The sequence below is a fragment of the Physcomitrium patens genome, chromosome 4 (assembly GCF_059467195.1).
Source record: "Physcomitrium patens ecotype Gransden chromosome 4, ASM5946719v1, whole genome shotgun sequence".
Classification (NCBI taxonomy): domain Eukaryota; kingdom Viridiplantae; phylum Streptophyta; class Bryopsida; order Funariales; family Funariaceae; genus Physcomitrium; species Physcomitrium patens.
Window position 1 is genome coordinate 10,625,263 of NC_143413.1, and position 18,925 is coordinate 10,644,187.

The 18,925-nt window shown below is 37.3% G+C and overlaps 2 protein-coding genes and 1 long non-coding RNA gene across 4 annotated transcripts; 2 read left to right on the forward strand and 1 right to left on the reverse strand.

Moving 5' to 3' along the window:
* Positions 1 to 646: 646 nt before the first annotated feature.
* On the reverse strand, positions 647 to 1,861 carry LOC141045284 (uncharacterized). 2 transcript variants are annotated; one of them, XR_012217306.2, is made up of 2 exons: positions 1,104 to 1,861; positions 647 to 903 (listed from the first exon to the last, which is right to left on the reverse strand). It is a non-coding gene; the product is annotated as an uncharacterized LOC141045284 (long non-coding RNA). The 2 variants fall into 2 exon arrangements; XR_012217307.2 differs by having other exon boundaries at positions 647 to 922.
* Positions 1,862 to 3,568: 1,707 nt separating this feature from the next.
* Positions 3,569 to 8,348, forward strand: LOC112281070 (uncharacterized). The gene is made up of 13 exons (XM_073533207.2): positions 3,569 to 3,710; positions 3,885 to 4,195; positions 4,406 to 4,473; positions 4,734 to 4,815; positions 4,941 to 4,995; positions 5,476 to 5,509; positions 5,625 to 5,705; positions 5,953 to 5,988; positions 6,138 to 6,263; positions 6,547 to 6,617; positions 6,747 to 6,911; positions 7,110 to 7,183; positions 7,314 to 8,348. The coding sequence occupies exons 2-13, from the start codon at positions 3,970 to 3,972 to the stop codon at positions 7,448 to 7,450; spliced, it is 1,155 nt and encodes a 384-aa protein (XP_073389308.1). The 5' UTR covers positions 3,569 to 3,710; positions 3,885 to 3,969; the 3' UTR covers positions 7,451 to 8,348.
* A 3,312-nt stretch (positions 8,349 to 11,660) lies between these two features.
* On the forward strand, positions 11,661 to 17,425 carry LOC112281423 (uncharacterized). Its single transcript, XM_024517924.3, has 4 exons — positions 11,661 to 13,842; positions 14,277 to 14,434; positions 14,764 to 15,787; positions 16,053 to 17,425. Exons 1-4 carry the CDS (start codon positions 12,021 to 12,023, stop codon positions 17,273 to 17,275), a joined length of 4,227 nt encoding a protein of 1,408 aa, XP_024373692.1. The 5' UTR covers positions 11,661 to 12,020; the 3' UTR covers positions 17,276 to 17,425.
* The last annotated feature ends 1,500 nt before the right edge of the window (positions 17,426 to 18,925 follow it).

An 18,925-nucleotide genomic window follows, 5' to 3' on the forward strand; every position in this document is an offset into this window, starting at 1 on the left:
GTAGCTTATCAATTATATCAAATTCTATAAAGATCCATCCCATATTCCATATGTCTCTTCTTGAGCCATATAGAACAATGAATATCTGAAGAAGAAGACAAATGCCACCTCTTCTTATAAAATTAGATAATAATTAAGAGTTTGAGGTAAAAGAAAGTCTTAGATTCAAGGCAATGCCAAAATAGATTAGAATATCTTATTCATTGATATGGATATAATATTAGTAAATGTACATGAGAGCTAACAAAGAATTTTGTAAATGCAACAAAAAAAGTTATGGCCTTCTATCAACAACATCCATCAAAGTCAAGATGAAGAATTGTAAGATCTATAAAAGATGATGACTGTTCTTTGTAGAACTTGTCTATGAAAAAAGATGGAGATAATGTCACAGACATTTATACTTATTCTAGTATTTATATATATGATTAAGTAAAAGTAGATAAAAAAATAGATTTATTTCATAATATTTTTTAGAATAGCTTTTTAGAAGCTTTATAGATATTGCTTTGAATTTACATGTGTTTGTAGTTAATTGATAGGTTAAAAAATTATTCAACAAGTTAATCATGTATTGATAGCTTGTGGAAGAAGCTAAACATGTTGTGCATATATAAAAAACTTGCCTTATAAGTTAAGATATGTGTTTTACAAAGTCAACACGTTTTAGAGGTCCTATAGGACATTACTACATAACTCTTGGTTAAGAATATATATGAAGGCAAGAGTGAAGCTTCCTTCACTCTTATCAACACCTTTCTAATCCTTAATCTTATTTCAAGACATTCTAGTCTTCTTGTCTTTGGTAATAGCTATTCTAATTTAATACTATATCATCTTTGAATGACTTTTTAGTTCTTTTAAGTGACATAAGAGTGTACTAAAGATTTCTTTCTTCAAGATCTATGTCATTGATACCACCCTACTTAGTCAAATAAAAATTAATTGCATTTAATTGGATCAAAATGATGAGAAGAAGTAAAAAACAATCATCAAGCATTTCATATTTTGTTCAAAAAAGCTAGACATTACTCACTTTTTGTTCATACAATAGTCAAATATTGTGACCATTTCTACAACAACAATGAAATTAAAACTCACACCTTATATGATTATAGCCAAACACTGGAAACGATACCCCCGCAAAATGGGCCGCCGTGGGATGGAACTGCGGCAATGCGAGAAATGTCTCGCGGATTCATCGCTTTCTATTTCGCGGCGGCTTGAGTCATCGAGTTAATCTATAATTCTCTGTGCACCAGCGATCATTTAGTTGCGCAGATGACACCGGTCATGGATTCGTCGCCGCCACGGAAGACGGCAAGGATCTCTGTCTAGATCTTCCGCGAATTTGTCTAATGGCAGGAACAACGCGGCGCAATTGTCTGTTCCGTGATCGACTGAGGCAGGGTAGATTAGTACAATCCGTCGGGGGGGGGGGGGGGGGGGGAGTGGGGGGGTTGTATACGATGTAGATAGCTTGCGTCTTATAGCTTCATGACTGTAAGTTTAGATTTTCTCCGCTAACGAAGCTGAATGTGTGAATTACGGTTGTTAATTGAATAGCAGGGTGTGGATCACTGATCGGTGTCCATTTGCTGCGTACTTCTGCGATGTCAAGGTATATGCCATTGCCCCATAAACCCATTGCATGTTATCGCAGCAGTCTCGTAGCTGCTTCCGTTGTTGTTCTCTCATTCCCCGAGACTTTTCAGCTCAGTGTTCGGTTATTGGATTTGTGTTCTCCCTCTTAGTGATTGTGAGTGGCTAGTCGAAGGTTCCTGCCTTGGTCTAATTGTACCTGGAGCTGTGTGTGGACGATTATTGTTTTGGTCCATTTGGGTGCCGAGGTTGCGTGGCACTGTTTCGTGCAGAACAGAGGGAATGGGGATGTGCCATTTGTGTACAGAAAGCCATTACGAGGAGTCACATCCTTTGGAAACCGTGATGTGAAGCGGGACCTTGCAGTTGCGGAAAGTGCACGGTTGGACGGGGTACTTCACGCCGCGGATGAACTTTGGGTGGTATCGCTCTCAGACATGATTTTGGATATCAGATCCCCAGCTCAATCAAACGCTTGTGTACCTCCGTCATGAAGATTCAGAAGGATCGTTCTGGAGAAATGAAGGGAACTGTGAAGTCTCATGTGTAGCATACTTCTCAGGTGTCGCATTCCATGCTTGAGTAATGTTTGGATATTGCTGCCCTGTGTCTGAAGACTTTTCAACATGATGATGATATTGATACGGACTTTTTAACATGATGATGATATTGATGATGATGATACGGGCTTTCCAATATTGACCATCATGTTCAAAGGTGGGAATGAAGTTTATCCAAGGTTTAGGTCTCACCACGATAAGGTGGTGGTGAATTCCGTCTCTTTGAAGAAATGAATTCATCCTCATCTATAACACAGTTTTATTATATCCTAATCACTCAATATCCCCATGATTAAACCAGAAAAAAAAGAAAAAAAGAAAAACGTTGTTTCGAATAGTTTCTTGATGCATTTCAAAGGCTACTTAGAGGAATATGAGCAGATAGAAAGCCGCAGTAAAGTTTCAGTTAGCATTTCAAGACCCTATTCGTGCTCGACTCTCAGTGATCTTAAGGTTTCACCGCAACGCTGATTATTTGGACACTCCAATCCTGGTCTAATGCACGATCTAGCGTCTTGAACAGCAGTTGATGTCTTGAATTTTCCCTCCCTCGGCGAGATATAACCTTAAGAAACCAAAATGCACAACAATATGGAATACGTTCCGAAGGTACCAAGTGAAAGTACCGAAAATGGTTGGGACGAGGGAGCACAGGCGACTAACCCAGCTGCATTAGCAGACTCCAGGAATGGCGATTCAAGGAGGAGGGTATCTGGGACGGGGCTTTATGAGCCACCCCCCGCCGAAGAGCTCGTCCGAAAACAACTTGTACATGAGAAAGTCACGAAGGTAAGTATAAGATGTTGAAGCTGTTAAATCATGGCAAAGAGAAGAACATCTGTAAAAGTCTTCACTAAAGATAAAGATTGAATTCTTTATGCTATTGATCAAGATGTCTGGTTCATGCACTGCAGATCGTAGGGGACCTTGATATGACGCCACGAATCATTAAAGCTGCCGGAGATATGGAGCCCAAGTTGTGGCAAGAATCTGTCACATCCTTGCAGAGCCCATTGATTCATGGCATCAAAAAGGAACTGCATGAGCGCAATCTGAAGATGAAGACCTTCACTGCAAGCAAGAAATTCGAAAACTATTTTTTTGTAAGTCAAATTCAAGGTGCAAAGGTTTGAGAGGGAACTGTGGTGGATTATCCGTTGGACCTTGGAACAGTATCAATATATAGCGATCGGCGTGTTGCCTTTCTCTTTCTTATAGGACGAAGAGAAAGCATGTTGACAATAACGATTGCAGAATCCTCTACAGTTCTTATCAGAAGCAAAAAGCAATTAGGCGTAACCATGCACAGAATATTTGAATTACATGCGATTGTCCAGGCTTCGTCTAATTGCCGAAATGGTTTACTGTTGCATGACAGGTACTTAAAGGTTCTGAGAACCGCCCAATGCCTACCGTGATTGAATCAACCATGGGTTGCAAGGAGGAGGTAGTAGCTCGTGAAGTCATTACCAAAACTGCCGTGGCCCAGCGCAGGTGCCACTCGACTCTCAATGACTTCCACAACTTAAATGCCCGAATAGGTCTTTGGTAAGTGCTGATACATCCTCTCTGTATAAACCCATGTTATGTGTCGACTTGAATGAGTTGTAATTGGGTCATAAGTGGTCATACAATGTATACAATTGTATTAGCGAAACTCTTGAGTCTGTTTATGTTCGGTGTGTCGATACTCTATGAATGGCGAGGATGTTGGCTTCGCAGAAAGCAACGCGGGGTATGGTCCGAGTTAGGGAAGCCATTTACTTGCCTCGGTGTTCCAAACCTTCACGCAAGCCGCGATCCTCCTATGCCCGAGCCGCCCTACGGCGCAGATAGTTTCGATAAATTAAAAAATTTCGACTTCTTCCCTGTGCCTCCTGTCACAAATGAGCAGCGTGAGCAGATGGCGGCAGCCGCGGAGGAGGCGCAGATGTCACCGTCGAAAAGGAGACGAGCGCAGCAGTTGAAGCATTCCCAAGCAGCCTCGGAGATGGATCGCATGCTTACGATAATGGGTCTGCTGTTTTTTCACGGTGCTTACTTACTTCACTCTCAAATCTAAACACAATCCCATGGTGGGTTTTCCATTTTCACCTTCACAGAGTCGATTCTAATTCAGTGGTTTTGTTGGTACACACTCAATGCTGTGAATGTGATCTTTTTTTGGTGCGCCGTCTGCTTTTGAGGATGTCAACACACAATCTATTTTTCTGCTTATGTAGTGATACTGGACTGTAGTTCAGATTCAGATCACGTCAAGTTTCCAAAAGCACCTTTGCTCGCCACAGACAAAATTGCCAAGCTGATAAGGGTAATTTACATATCCACATGTCAGATTACTAAAACTCTTTCATCGTGCTTGCTGTACGTGCACCGCGTATTTAATTTTTTATGTGTTTACCTCATTCTCCAGCTTGAAAGAAGTAGGTGCCATGGCCTCTCCGGAAGTAATGTCTTCAAGTCCGTATTGGTTGTGTTTAAAGCAGGGAAAAAGTACTGACTGGGACGCATTCGAAGGCAGGTCTTTGCGGTGCATGTGACCTTATGCGATTCCATGCTTCGTGATTGCAGCAAGGTGGTGCTTACATTGAGAGGATTGAAGAAGGCATGATGAAGTCAGTTGCAAGGAGAGTGACCGTGGCACCCGCAGAAGGTGCCCAACCTGACATTTGAACTGACAGAAACAGAATCGAATGCTTAGCATCTAAATTGTATGTTTTGAGTTTACCTGACACTTAGTCCAGAATTGAAAAGTTAATTGTTCTCAACATTCTCTAGGGGAGCAATATGTCCTTGGAGCGGGTGGCAAAGCAATACCAGTCTACACTGACGGGTAATTAGCTGTAATTGTTACCACTGTTGGCTTGGATGTGCCTGCACAATTGCCGAATCTGCAATCATCAACCATGCATGTACCATACTTGTCCTTGAAAACCAGTAACTTTCTTTCTGGGTCATACTTCGGCTGCTTTTATCATATTCACCCGATGCACATTACATAGATACAATAGACGACACTCTTCTACCTCGCTAAAAGACGTAGTGATCCTCAACCCAGGTTTGCCCACCTCTTCATCGCCTATTCTGAGTTCACAAATGGAAGGGTCTTTTGATTCGTTTTCATATTCAAGTCTGTTGAGTTGCTATGAGGAAGAGGAGGATTACTAGTACTGAGCCAGGGATAAACCAAGCGTTCCAAGATCCATCAATACTAAGTCTTCGTGGTTGTACCTGAATTTTGATATTTACGTAGTGAAGAATCCAATGAGTCACTTAGTTGCTGATCTAAAGCATGCCTCGTGCCACTTTGCAGACCACCATCAACTGCAACCAAATCAGTTAGCGAGGTAACTTTACTGGATTCTTCCCTGACACTCTAGAATCATCAGCGTCCCTTAAGTTGAGTAGATAAAGTCTCTCTGAAGAAATCTTCGGTTATGAGTGGACAATATGTGATCACAGACCATCAGCCGCCCGACTTCCTCAATGAAAGACCAAAGTGCACCATCACCTCCGACAACCCCCAAGTCGAAGAGCCCCAAGGTAATTACGAACAGTCCTTTCCCAACCCAGCACAAAGATATGGCGTTACAGTTTCAACAATCCTAACCGGAGACATTGCTTGATTACTGCAAAATTTGTGATTGTAGTAAGAGCTGCCATTTGACTGCTTGACTGGATCCCACTCAACTTGAGATATTTCAACAAGCACATAAATTTCCGACTGCTTTTGATGTAAATGTTGTGATTCTGAGTTGAGTTGGATGGGTCGGATGAAATGTGGCTACAGGCAAGTAAGAAGTATCCACCTCGAGATGATTCTCTCGTAAGTTCGGCACACTCAGTCTGGTGTTTTGCAGTTTTTATTTTTCAATGTCATTTGGAATAAATACAGGAATAAATTTTTCTAGTAGTGCTTGTCTTCCTTGGTGAAGGAAGTTTATTTAACTCCGGAAATATGATCCTAGGGTACAGGTGTTCGGTTGGAAGAAGAAGAGATTGGAATTAAGGCTCGAGTTGGAGAGAGAGCTGGAGGATGACATTATAATGCGTGAGGATCGGCGTGAACAATGGCGCTCCTCATCACCATTTTCGGCTGAAGTAAGTTTTATTCGTTATGCATTGTGCTTTGTATCCCTTGAATCTATCACATTCTCGAGTCCAGAAGCAGCGAGAGGGTAATTTTTCTATTAAATCCGATGGACTTTCGGAAAAGGAATAGTCCTATATCTGCACGTAATTCAAGGTTTATTTCAAGTGCTCACAATATGGTAGTGCCACTACTCTCCTTAAAGGTGCGCCAGACCAAAACATTTTCCTAGAGAACTTCTGCCTATCATCTCATGTTTAGTTAATTTTTTTGTATTTCCTGAATATGTGGCAGGTAGCAAACAATGTGTTCAAACTTCTAAACAAACATTCTGGCCGTCTTAGCCCAGACACAACCGCCGCTTGGTAAGCACATTTCACCGTTGGAAGCTATGTGGCACTAAATTCAGGTTTGCAACAGAAACATTTGTAATGCTGTTTGATGCTCCAAAGTTGAATGATCTGACTGTCTCTAGACACGTTGCTTACGCACAGGAACCATGCACTGCAAAACTATAACGCCGCGCAAACTCACCGAACTTCGGCGTGGGAGGTCAGAATGCTCAGTATCAAGCGCTTCTATGAGCGTGTTGTTGTATTCACCGAGCACCAGCCGTCTGCGGACCCACTACTGGATGTTCTCATCTTCATGTTAAAAGAGTAAGAACTCTTTCACATCTCCTCAATCTAGCAACCATTTGTTCGTCGTATGCTCTGACAAAACATGCCTGATCAATTTTATTTTCCAACACCGATTTCGTCATTGTGTCCATCCTCTGAATCACAAAAGTAGTCATCCTTAGTACAACTGTGATATAACCATCATCTACTTAGCCATAAACCTCTGCTTGTACAAAGTTGGCTGGAGAATGGAGGAAAGATGAAAAAAGCACTGCTCGAGCATCTCTGTGCGGGCCTTGCAAGACTTCCTGGTACTGAATCCTCACAGAACCATTCCCTCGCTGTGTCGAAACTTTCATGAGCACCTCCATCGCTAGAAAAGCTCACTGAGCTAGTGCATTTGTAACAACAGTGTGATCTTCACTTGGTTGGGCTTTGCAGAGGAGATTGTGGTGCTGGGCAGGATGGGATGTGTGATGCCAGTGCTCTCCTTCATCTGCAAGGAGCTGCGCATAACCTCGCATGAATTCAAAATTATTATGAAAAACACCCACCTCGACAGATACCATCTCTTCTAAGCGAAGTTTTTTTTGTCTCTCGCCCATTCTGACAGCTGATTTGAGGTTGTCGGTGTGTCGGTGGACGTGTCGGTGAGGGGATGTGAACATCCACATCGAATTTCTTCTTTTCATCATCAAAGGGAGGTGGTTTAGGCTTAGGAGGAGGTTGTATCCACTGTTTTTCAAGGGAGGACTTTTGTGTTCTGTCACGTTTTCTTGCACTTTTGAATACAACATTATTTATTTGCAATTATCATTCTTTGTTTGTTGGTTGGTTAATTTCATTACAGTAGTTTTAGAAAACGGGTTTGGTAATTTGGTTTGGTTGATTTATAAAAGACATGCGTGAATAGTTGTGTGGATCTATTTGTTATGCGTGCAGAATTTGTTCATTCTTGACTTCTGCTTATTTTGGAGGGTAAATTATTAGATTTGTTCAAATGTTGTTGCAAGTTTTGTGCACTGTGATGTGTCACCGATAGATTTTCATTTATTCATTTGATTCCAGTACATGAATTATTTTTATCTACAAGTTATAATTGCGTTCATTCCAAATATACAATTCCATTTTTTTTCTTTTAATTTTCATTATAATCTACCCCCACACAACCAAGTGCCCAGTCAATGTGGTTATTATGGTATAGAATAATAAACGCATTGGGAATATTACAAAAATATATATAAGTTGTATTATTAATAAGTTACATTTTATGATCAGTATGAATTCTGGAAATGATGATAAGCTAACAAATGTGAATTGATAAGTTATTTATAGTGTTGGATTAAATTATTTTATGCATTGGCACAAAAGGCAAAGAAAAACTAAGTACCAAGCTTTTTGCAGAGAAGAACTTACCAATATTATTAATATTGGTTAAATTAAAGTGGGCTGAATCAATATCTTGAAAACCAAAGACATCACAATATGATACATTATATTTACATATCTAATATTTTCTCCAGTTTTGTATTTATTCTATTTAGATTATTTTTAAAAGAAAAAAAATTAAGTAAAATTTTATTAACATGAATTATTTTTTGCAAAATAAAAATAATTTATTTCATTTACATTTTTTTCAATATTGTACATATAGATATATATATATATATAGATATATATATATATATAGATATATATATATATATATATATATATATATATATATATGTTTTAGAAATAAAAAAATAAAATAAAATTACTATTTGGTAACTTTAATGGTTTATTAAGAATTAATATGAATTTAAAATTTTAAAAAAAGAAAACCTAATAAAATTTTAAATTCTATTGCAGAAGCATTAAATTCTTTATTATGTATCTAATCTTACACAAAGTTGTATAAAAAAAATAAAACTTACAATTTTTTTAAAAAATAATTTGATTAAAGTTTTACTCTTTAACAAAAACATCACAAATATTATAAGTTGTATTAAACAGTTCATATGAACAATAGAGGAAAAATACATTGTTAACTAGCACAGTCTAAAGTTGCAACCACAATGAATATATATATATATATATATATTTATTTATTGAAAAGTTTAAAAACCCAAAATACATATTAAAAATCATAGATATTTTGGTTACTTATATATTTAAAATATATAGAATCTATAATCAGTTTTTTTAAAATTATCTATTTTTTACAATTGAAACAAAATTACCATAGGAGATTTGAATGCATAAATTTGCTAGAAATTCTGGAAAAAAAAAAGGAAAAAAGTTTATGTACATTTCAAAACACTAAAACTTAACTAAAATTCTATGCTTGAAATTAAAAACCACTTATCATGACACTTATTACTAAAAAAAGACACCAAACTCATGCTATAAATATCTACTGAGATTCAGAGAATTACATGGCTTTTAAGGTTTTTAAAAAACTACACTTTTAATAAATAGTCCTCCAGGAAACAGATTATATTTAAATGCATTATTTATTTATTTTTGTATTTGAATATGATTGATTGAATTTTAAAATTCTAAGGAATAAAATTTTTAAACTTGCACAATAATAGTAGATAACTTCTTTAGTTTCAATTATTTATTATCATGTGTAGAATTTCAATTGCAAACTTACACATTTTACTGATTTCTAATTACACCATGATTAATTGGCTTGATTAACTTGGCATTAGACTAGGACTAATAGGAACAAGATAATAGACAAACTTAGACCAATATGGTCTAGATAATAGACAAACTCAAACCAAGTAACTCGAATCAAGTAGGATCAAGATAAGAAATCCAAGGGGGGTGGGACATATCTAATCCACTTAAAAATTAGATTCTTAGATTAGAACAAATCAACTTAGAATAAAGTAGTAAAGTAGCCACTTATGCAATTGGCTAGCCATCGTAATTAAATAGAGGTAATATAAGTGTATAATAAACTTGGATGAAAGGAATTTTCTTATAATTGGTGTTTTGCCAACCTTATTAAAATCTTATGTCTCATCTAAACTGATTATTTTTAGATTATTATTATTATTATTTCTATTATTATTTTTTAAAAAATGACCAAAACAAAGTTTAACTTACAGTTAGTTAGTGAAAAATTCTCTTTGATCAAGATTTCATTCAACTTCTATCATTTGCTATTGCAAGTTATTTGTATTGTAATTGTTAAAATAATATGTTGGTTCATATTCAACTTATTTAAGAACCTATTGGAGTTAATTGCCAATTTTAATCAAACTAATCTTAAGAGTTTTGCTAATTCCAAATTGATGGGTTGTAGACTCTTTAGGAAGATGTTGTAATTTTATATCATAAGGTATTTGGTCTTTTTGTCTTGTCTTCTTTAATTTTGTTTCTTATAAATTTGGTGGTTACTTTGGACAAAATATCTTTCCAATTAATGTCAAAAATAAGATTAATAATTACCAAGTCAACCTTTATTTCTATTTTTATATTCATTAATTTAATTTCAAAAAAATACTCATGATTAATAATTTTTATTTTTATTTTTATTTTTATTTTTTTTTAAATTTAAAATATCCTTTATGGAATTTATATCTTTAATTCCAATAGAGCATATACATTTATAATTGTAATAATAAATATTGTAATATTTATTGTTAATATCTATTTATATTACAATAAATATTACAAATATTATAAATATTACAAATATTATAAATATTACAAATATTATAAATATTACAAATATTATAAATATTACAAACATTATAAATATTACAAATATTATAAATATTACAAATATTATAAATATTACAAATATTATAAATATTACAAATATTATAAATATTACAAATATTATAAATATTACAAATATTATAAATATTACAAATATTATAAATATTACAAATATTATAAATATTACAAATATTATAAATATTACAAATATTATAAATATTACAAATATTATAAATATTACAAATATTATAAATATTACAAATATTATAAATATTACAAATATTATAAATATTACAAATATCATAAATATTAAAAATATTATAAATATTACAAATATTATAAATATTACAAATATTATAAATATTACAAATATTATAAATATTACAAATATTCTAAACATTAAAAATATTATAATAAATTGTATTATAAATTTAAAATAATTACAATTGTATTAGTAATTTTAAATTATGAATTTAAAATAACAGTTATAAATTAATTAAGTTTATAATTAATTTGTAATTATAAATTTAAAATACTAATTTATAATATAATTAAAAATAAAATTACTAATAAATATTACAAATATTATAATAAATTGTATTATAAATTTTAGAAAAATTTAAAAAAAATGAACATACATTAAGGAAAAATAAATTTGAATTATTTAATCTCAATAACAAATCTTAGACAAGTATTCATTTGTTTATTTGAAAAAAATTACGTCCACAAAATATATATAACACCACCAACATCTAAAAGAAATTCCACCCAATTATAATTATAAAAAAACCAAACCCAACATCGTGTATTCAATAGTCTTTGCCATTCTCATCAAAAAAACGAGGTCTCTATTGTCAACTTAAGCGAATTACCGTGTGGCCTAACGAACCCCCATCACCAAAGCCGACAAGAGTTGTAATAGGGAAGCACGGTCACCGATGCCCACATACGGTGACAGATACCCACACGGTTACCGATCCCCGCACATGGTGACCAGACCTTGGTTCCCATCTGATCCAAATCCCGGTACCCTAACCATGCCGTGTGCCAAAACCCGCCCTTCTTCACCTTTGTTGCAGGATTTCCGTTCCAGCTACGATTTCGGTTTCCTCGCCATGTCTGCGTCGTATTGCGAAGCAGCAGCAAACACAGTTCAGAGTACTGTAGGAAGAAGCCTCGTTCCTCTTCTTCGCGGCGCTTTCGCGGTGTCGTTTGGTGCGTCAGAAGCTTGGGAATTGCAGCGGGCATGGAACTGTTTGCAAATTTAGCTGTGGTGGATTGTTTCGGGGATTAGTTTTGCGGTGTAGAAGGCCGTCTAAGGTGTTTTGTGGATTTAGGATATGGCGTTGAGGTAGGAGAGATTGAGAGGCGTAGCTGGCGAGGGTATGGCATGTACCGCCAGCTGCTGCCACTGCATTGTCGTCTTAGTCTATGGCCGGGTCGATGTCTCTCCCTTCTGTGGTTGCCGTGTATCCGGCGATTTCATGGCGCGGTGGATTGCCGGTTAGCTGCAGGCGGATTTGTTTGGCTCCCTTGTCGAGCTTGAGGGTGCGCGCGTTGTGCAGGTGGAATGATGTGCGAATTTTTAGGGGAGGGTTTCTGGCTAGCGGGTCGGGTCAATGTCGTGCGACTAATGGCGTTGTTCGAGCTCTGGAGGAGGCCAAGCCTGGTTCGAAATCGAGGAGGAGAAGGAATAGACCCGTGAAGGCGGTGGAGGAGGCGTTGGAAGGTCAGGAGCCAGTTCACCTTGCGCCTTCAGAAGGCAGCGTAGTGTGTGTGGACGTGGTTGATGGAGGTGAATCAAGTTCTGAGCAAAGTTCTCCGTTGAGTTCGGAGAACCCGGTTCCGAAGAGGAAAAGTGCTTCGAGGGGTAGGAGAAAGAAAGTTTCAGAGGTGAAAAGTTCTCCTACATTGAGCGAGGGACAGGACGCACAAATTGAGGTTTCGCAGCAAATTGTAGATAAGTCTAGGGTGGTGAGCACGAATGGTGCAGCAGAAGAATCCGTGTCTGCATCTCAGGGCGCCAATGCAACGACTGGGAGCCGCAGGCGTAGGCGCAGTTCAGCTAAAAGAGATGGAGCAGCTGTATCTGCCAGCAGTGCGAATTCCAAACCTGCCCAAGCAGGCCAGGCTAGTGAAGCAGGAGTGGATGTTAACGGCAAAGCATTGGAGATTAGTGATAGAGAAGTGGAATCCCCTGTTATTTCTGTAGGCGGATCGAGACGAAAAAAGAATGTCAATTCCAATAGTCAGGAAGCGGCTCCGAATGGTAGCGTTGCAACGTCCATGAACGAAGGAGGCTCAAATTCCATCTCTAGTGCGGAATCATCTGCGAAGGATGCTTCTTTGAATTCTTCCACAAATGTTGACAATGAGCTTATTCATGGAGACAGAATACGGAATTCAGAAGTACGGAGTGTCACCAACGGTTCTATCCCGGCCGCACAACCAAGCATTGAGAAAAAGGAAACTAAGAAGAGACCTCGGTCAAGAAGAAAGAGAGGGCAGGAGGCCCAAGACGTGAAGCTTTTAGGTGATGAGGAATTACACACCATAGGCCAAGTAACCGCATTGTCAAGTATCAATGGTGAAGTGGAAAGACTTGAGGGAGATGAGAAATCGGGTAAAATCTCTGAAGAAGTTGTGAATGAGGGACATGCTGGTGGACTTACTCCCGTCGATTCTAAAACGAAATCAGACGCTCAAACTGACAAAGAAAATGGTGAACCGAAGAAGTTGAAGCGGGCAAAGAAACCTAGAAAAAAGCCAGGAGCTGTGGCAGATTTGGATGACAACACCGTAGATAAGGCACAGGTTGCACAATCTGTATTATTAGTTGAAACAACAGATAGTGAGACAGTATCAAGTAGTGGTTCAGAAGATGATGAAACTGCGGGAGTACATGTACATCCAATTATCAATCAAGATGAGTCAGTTTTGCATACCCCTCCGGAACTCAAAGAACCATTTGCAGGTGCGGATGTTGTATGTGCTGCGGATGTTTCTCCCCCAAAGAGGAGAAGCAGAAGGAAACGACAGAGTGAATCAAATAAGAAGGTTACTGCACAGGCTGCAATCGAGAGCGAAAGCGAGGGCTCTGATACTCCGTCTGAAAGTGGAGAGGTAAAAGACATTGAGGGATCATCTAGAGTACAGTTTCCGGCTCCTACTTGGGGACCCCAGTGGTGGGATGAAATACAGGCGAAATCTCAAGCTTCTATCTCGTTTCAAGATATTGCAGAGCGCAAGGAAGGTATTCAAATTCTTACTACAGGTTTACGTCTATTATATACGTTAGTGGTCTGATTCAATATTCAGTCTTGATTGGTCAGATATCAGCACGTTGCAATATGCTTCTTTATGTGTTCTTACTCAGTGTAGTTACAATGGGTGATGTGTGCACTTCGTTGAGTATTACAAACAAGAAGTGCGTAATAGTCAGAGGATGAGATAGATTTTTAGGTGTGTTACGATTTTTGCTACTGGCAAGTTCGACTATTCGAATACTCTTTGTCATTGTGATTAGTGCCCTAGTTTAGTGTACCCTTTCACGTGATTCATGTTTTATTATTAGTTTTGCTTATGAGACACTCCTTTGAAGCATCATTACCCTCGAGAAGAAAATGATGCACTCTAAATCTTTGCTTTCTTATCCTTGTTAAAAATAACATGTTTAATCTTGTGCAGTCTCGCAGGAGCCAGTGTTTGAGGATACAAAGATGATTGAAATCAAGGAATCAGCTGAAAAGAGCACAGATCTCAATAATTGGAATGGAGACTCAGATGCCCTTCACAGAGAAACTCGTAGTGTTGCGGAGACAGAGAAGCCCGGAAGATACGTTAAGGTGAACGCAAAAATTTCCTCGTCTCTTTTGGGTCTAACATATTCTGACGTATACGTGTCGAGACAACCAGTTCCCGCTTAGTGCATCCAGATTGGTTGGCGATACTAGTTCCCTTCTCGAAATTCTAAGATTGTTTGAAACGTCCTTCCTCTTGCATTTGGGTGCAAAAAAAAATGGACGTTGTTCTTATCTTCTTTTTTTCTTTTTTTTAATTCTCTCCAGCATCTATTTGGTGAAGCAACCAATCACGTTAGTAATTTTTTCTCTGTTTGTCTTTGTTCTTGTTTGATAAATATCTCTGGCTAACTGTTTACTGTTCTGGGAGACAGCAACCTCAGTTCCAAATGTCACCTTCAGAAACTCCTGATCAGTGGTCCAAGGAAAGGATGCTAATGCTGGTAAAGCCTACGGAGGAGCCTTGGCTTTTGGAGTCAATAATAGCTACGGAGATGGACGAAGAATCATTAAGAGAAGCTCAGTCTACACAAAACCAGGAAGTAAGCGAGGCTCCGGCAATCATCGAGGAACCTAGAAAACTGTCTCCGGTCGGTGATAATTACTTGCGCCCAGATACTGCAGACGTGAAGAAGGAACCTGAGGTGGAGGTTGAGATCTTAATAAACACCTCCGAGTGTACTATGCAACGGATGGCTATTCTCGAGAACAAAAAAGTTGTGGAATTCTCCATCGAACCCGTCAACACAAAAGTTCAAGTGGGCAACATTTACTTGGGAAGGGTGAAGCAATTATTACCTGGAATGTCTGGGGTGTTTGTTGACATTGGTGGTCCACGTTTAGCCCTTCTTGACATAGCACGGAATCAATATCCTTATACATTTCCACCCGTTTGTGGGTCTGGGAACCATCTTTCGACCGATTCAGTTAGCGGAGGTTCACTACAGGACGTGGACCTTAATTTATCTGATGAGGACGCCAACTTCACTGAAGAAGAAGAAGAAGAAGAAGAAGAAGAAGAAGAAGATGAAGAAGATAATAAAGACGAAGATGAAGACGAGGAACCTTACGAAGAAGGAATTGCGAGGAGTATTGTAGTGGATAGAGTTTCCGGAGAGGCTGAGAATTTCAAAGATTCACCAGAAGAGAAGGTGCAAGTGAAAAAATTATCAAAGGCTTGGGAGCCACACAGGCAGGGTAGCCCAATAACCGTAAATTTTGGGCGTAAATTTAGCAAATGGCGGAATGTGGAAGAAGGAATGCCTATCATAGTGCAAGTGAAGAAGGAATCAATGGGGAAAAAGGGACCCAGGCTTACTGCTTTTCCTTCTCTTGCTGGAAGGTTTTGGGTTCTCATACCTCGAGGAAATTCAGTAGGAGTCTCTGCCCGTATCACAGGTATACTTTTTGATTGGTTATCTATTCTTCTTAATATTCGCCATAATGTTTTTTCCTCTCAATCATAGACAAGGATGAAAACACATTTGAGTTGCAGTGGACACAGGCTTTGTACTGTTTTTCAGCTATTTTATGTAATACGCGTGAGTGCAATACAAGGTTGTCAACTTCCTTTTGATCTGTTTTTCATAACTCGTGTATACATGTTGGTCTTGTACCTTCAAATGATTGTAGCTTTTCTTAAGATTTCATGTATCAATTGCAGGGCCTGAGAGACGAAGATTGAAGCTTTTAGCTCAGAAATTGCAACCTGAAGACTTGGGGATCACGGTCCGGACCGAGGCTATTGGTCATGAACAAGAAGAGTTAGAAAGAGATCTCACACGCCTGATGGACGCATGGAAAGAAATAATGGAGAAGGCAGCAGCTGCTGCAGTGGCTGTTGAGAGGGGAGAAGAAGCTGCTGTTCCAGTACTTTTGCATAGAGAGATGGGGCAGACATTAACAATTATACGCGATCTTTTTACAGAGAAAGTTTCTAGGGTAGTGGTTGACTCAGCCCAGAGTTTCCAGGAAGTGATAAATTATCTTCAAGAAGTAGCTCCACATTTGATGAACAGGGTGGTCCTTTATAGCGGGAAAGTGCCAATTTTTGATAAGTTCAACGTTGAATCAGACCTGGACAAATTCTTTAGCGAACGGGTAAAACTTCCGAATGGTGGCTACCTCGTAATGCAGGAGACTGAAGCTCTTGTATCTATTGATGTGAACGGTGGCACAGGGATGCTCGGACATTCCATGAAACAACGAGAGGCAATTCTGAACGTGAATTTAGCTGCTGCTAAGCAGATAGCTCACGAGATAAGGCTGCGTGATATAGGGGGCATAATAGTTGTAGACTTCATTGATATGGATAACCACGAGGATGAGAAGTTGGTGTACGAGGAGATGCGGAGGGCGATACAAAGGGACCGATCCAAAGTTAGTATATCTGAAATATCAGAATATGGACTAATGGAAATGACTCGAAAGCGAGTCCGGCCAAGTGTAACATATACTATCCATTCTTCATGCGCTTGTTGTAAAGGCACTGGACGTGTGGAGGCTTTGGAAACAACTCTTTCCAAGATTGAACGTGCAATTCGACGTGTCCTTGCTGATCATCCAGATGTAAGTTCTGATGCCTCTACATGGCCTCAGATTCTTCTACGTGTTGAACCCTCTATGTTAGAATTCCTCAAGTCGTGGAAGAAAAAGAGAATCATTCAACTTGGTCATTCCTTGAGGGTTTGGATCAATCTCAAGCTGGGCATGGAGTTGTCTCATGGACAATTTGAGGTTACGGAAGTGCCCAGGACAAGCAGCAAGAAGTCGAGTGCTGGAGTTCCTTCTGCGTCACCATCCACAATTTCGCAGCAAGAAGCGGCTGTGACTGCATCCGTTCTTGGTAAGCGAATGTGGTCGAAAAGGAAACGCTTCTTCTCATAGCATAGTATACCACTTTAGCCAAGGTAATTGAAATCACTTAACTGTAGCCATGTATTTAGTGGTAATCACTAACACAAATGTACACATCTTTTTAGTGTACTCCGAGTTCAGTCCTACATTGCAGGACAGAACCCAGTTTCATCTGCTTCACTTCTTTCCGATGGTAGCTATGCACCAAGCGTATATCTTTCCAAGTCCATTTCTTCTAAGCCCTGCAGTCATAATCTTGAACTATCTTAGTCTGCATCATATTGAAGCTTTGGTGTCACGATAGCGTTGGTTTAAAAATCTGAAATGGTGCTGCTGGATTTGTTGGGGTTGTTAATAAAGGATCTAAAACGCTTTGGTTCGTAATGTACATGCATAGGTCAGCAGGGTCAAGTGGACACTGAATAAAGAAGAAAAGAAGAGTAATCGATTACAAAAAATGCCTCATTAACATTTGGAAATTAGCTTTCGTAAATAGCCTGGTAGTTCAATTTGACTACTTCCTATTCGTACGAACAAGCTTTTATCATGTTTTGAGATTCCAAAATAATATATATCTCCAGACGATACATATTGATAAACTTCAGATAAAACCCACATAACTTCTGCAAACTAAAAATATAAGAGGATTTTTATGAAATATTTTTAAAACCACACAATAGCAAGTACTTTGCACATGTCTGCAGATAAGTACATGAAATATTTGGTATTTTAAATTACAACTTGAATACCTCCCAATATTTAATATCTATAATATTAAGTTGACCACCTTTCTTTCTTAATTATTTTTTAAATGCCAAAAGTCCTTGTACATATATGCATCTCACAGGACTAATCAAGTTTTTTAAACTTGAACATTATTAGATTAGAAATATGTTTTAGTTTTTATTTTCATTTTTTATTCACATAAGTTGAAAATATGACTTTGTAATTATTTTAAAAAGTAAAAACAACTCAAAATATTATTTTGTAGACCATAATATGACAGTCTTTTCTTGGAATAAGTGGTGCTTTAATCTATTCACTGTTTTTATTGTTATTATTATTTATTAATATTTGGCTTGATACTTCTATTAAAAGTTTCTAAAATTATATTCAAAGTCACTTAAATTTACTTTTTTCATTGTTAGCTGAAGTTTTCCTGTTTTTTTTAATTATCTATGATATCACAATTTATTTTACTACATTTGATTTATGGTATCATGCTTGCTTTATTTATTTTCATTTTAATCTATCTCTTTGTTTGGTAATCTGTGTACAGATGTTTTCTTTGCTTCAACTCTTATTTAACTTTGTAGATTTAATTTAAAATTTCTTTGATAAAAAACTTATCAAAAGAAAAGGAAAAAAGAAAGAGAAAAAGAAAATTCAGAGCGTTAATTTTTACGTGTTTATTAACTAATAAAACTTTATAATTCTCTTAAATTTATCAGACAAATAAAAAAAATATATATGTAAATAACATCAAATTGGTTGTACTTTTTTATAATTAAATATTTTAAACAAGTGAAAAAATTAATCCAATTATAATAAAAACTCATTAGAAACTTTTAAAACGAATTAAAAAAATCAAATCTACATTTAAAAAATTAGATTTAATTTCTGTAAAGGATCTTATTTGTTGAAGTACAAGCAATGTGAGTTAGTTATAAACAATTTGTA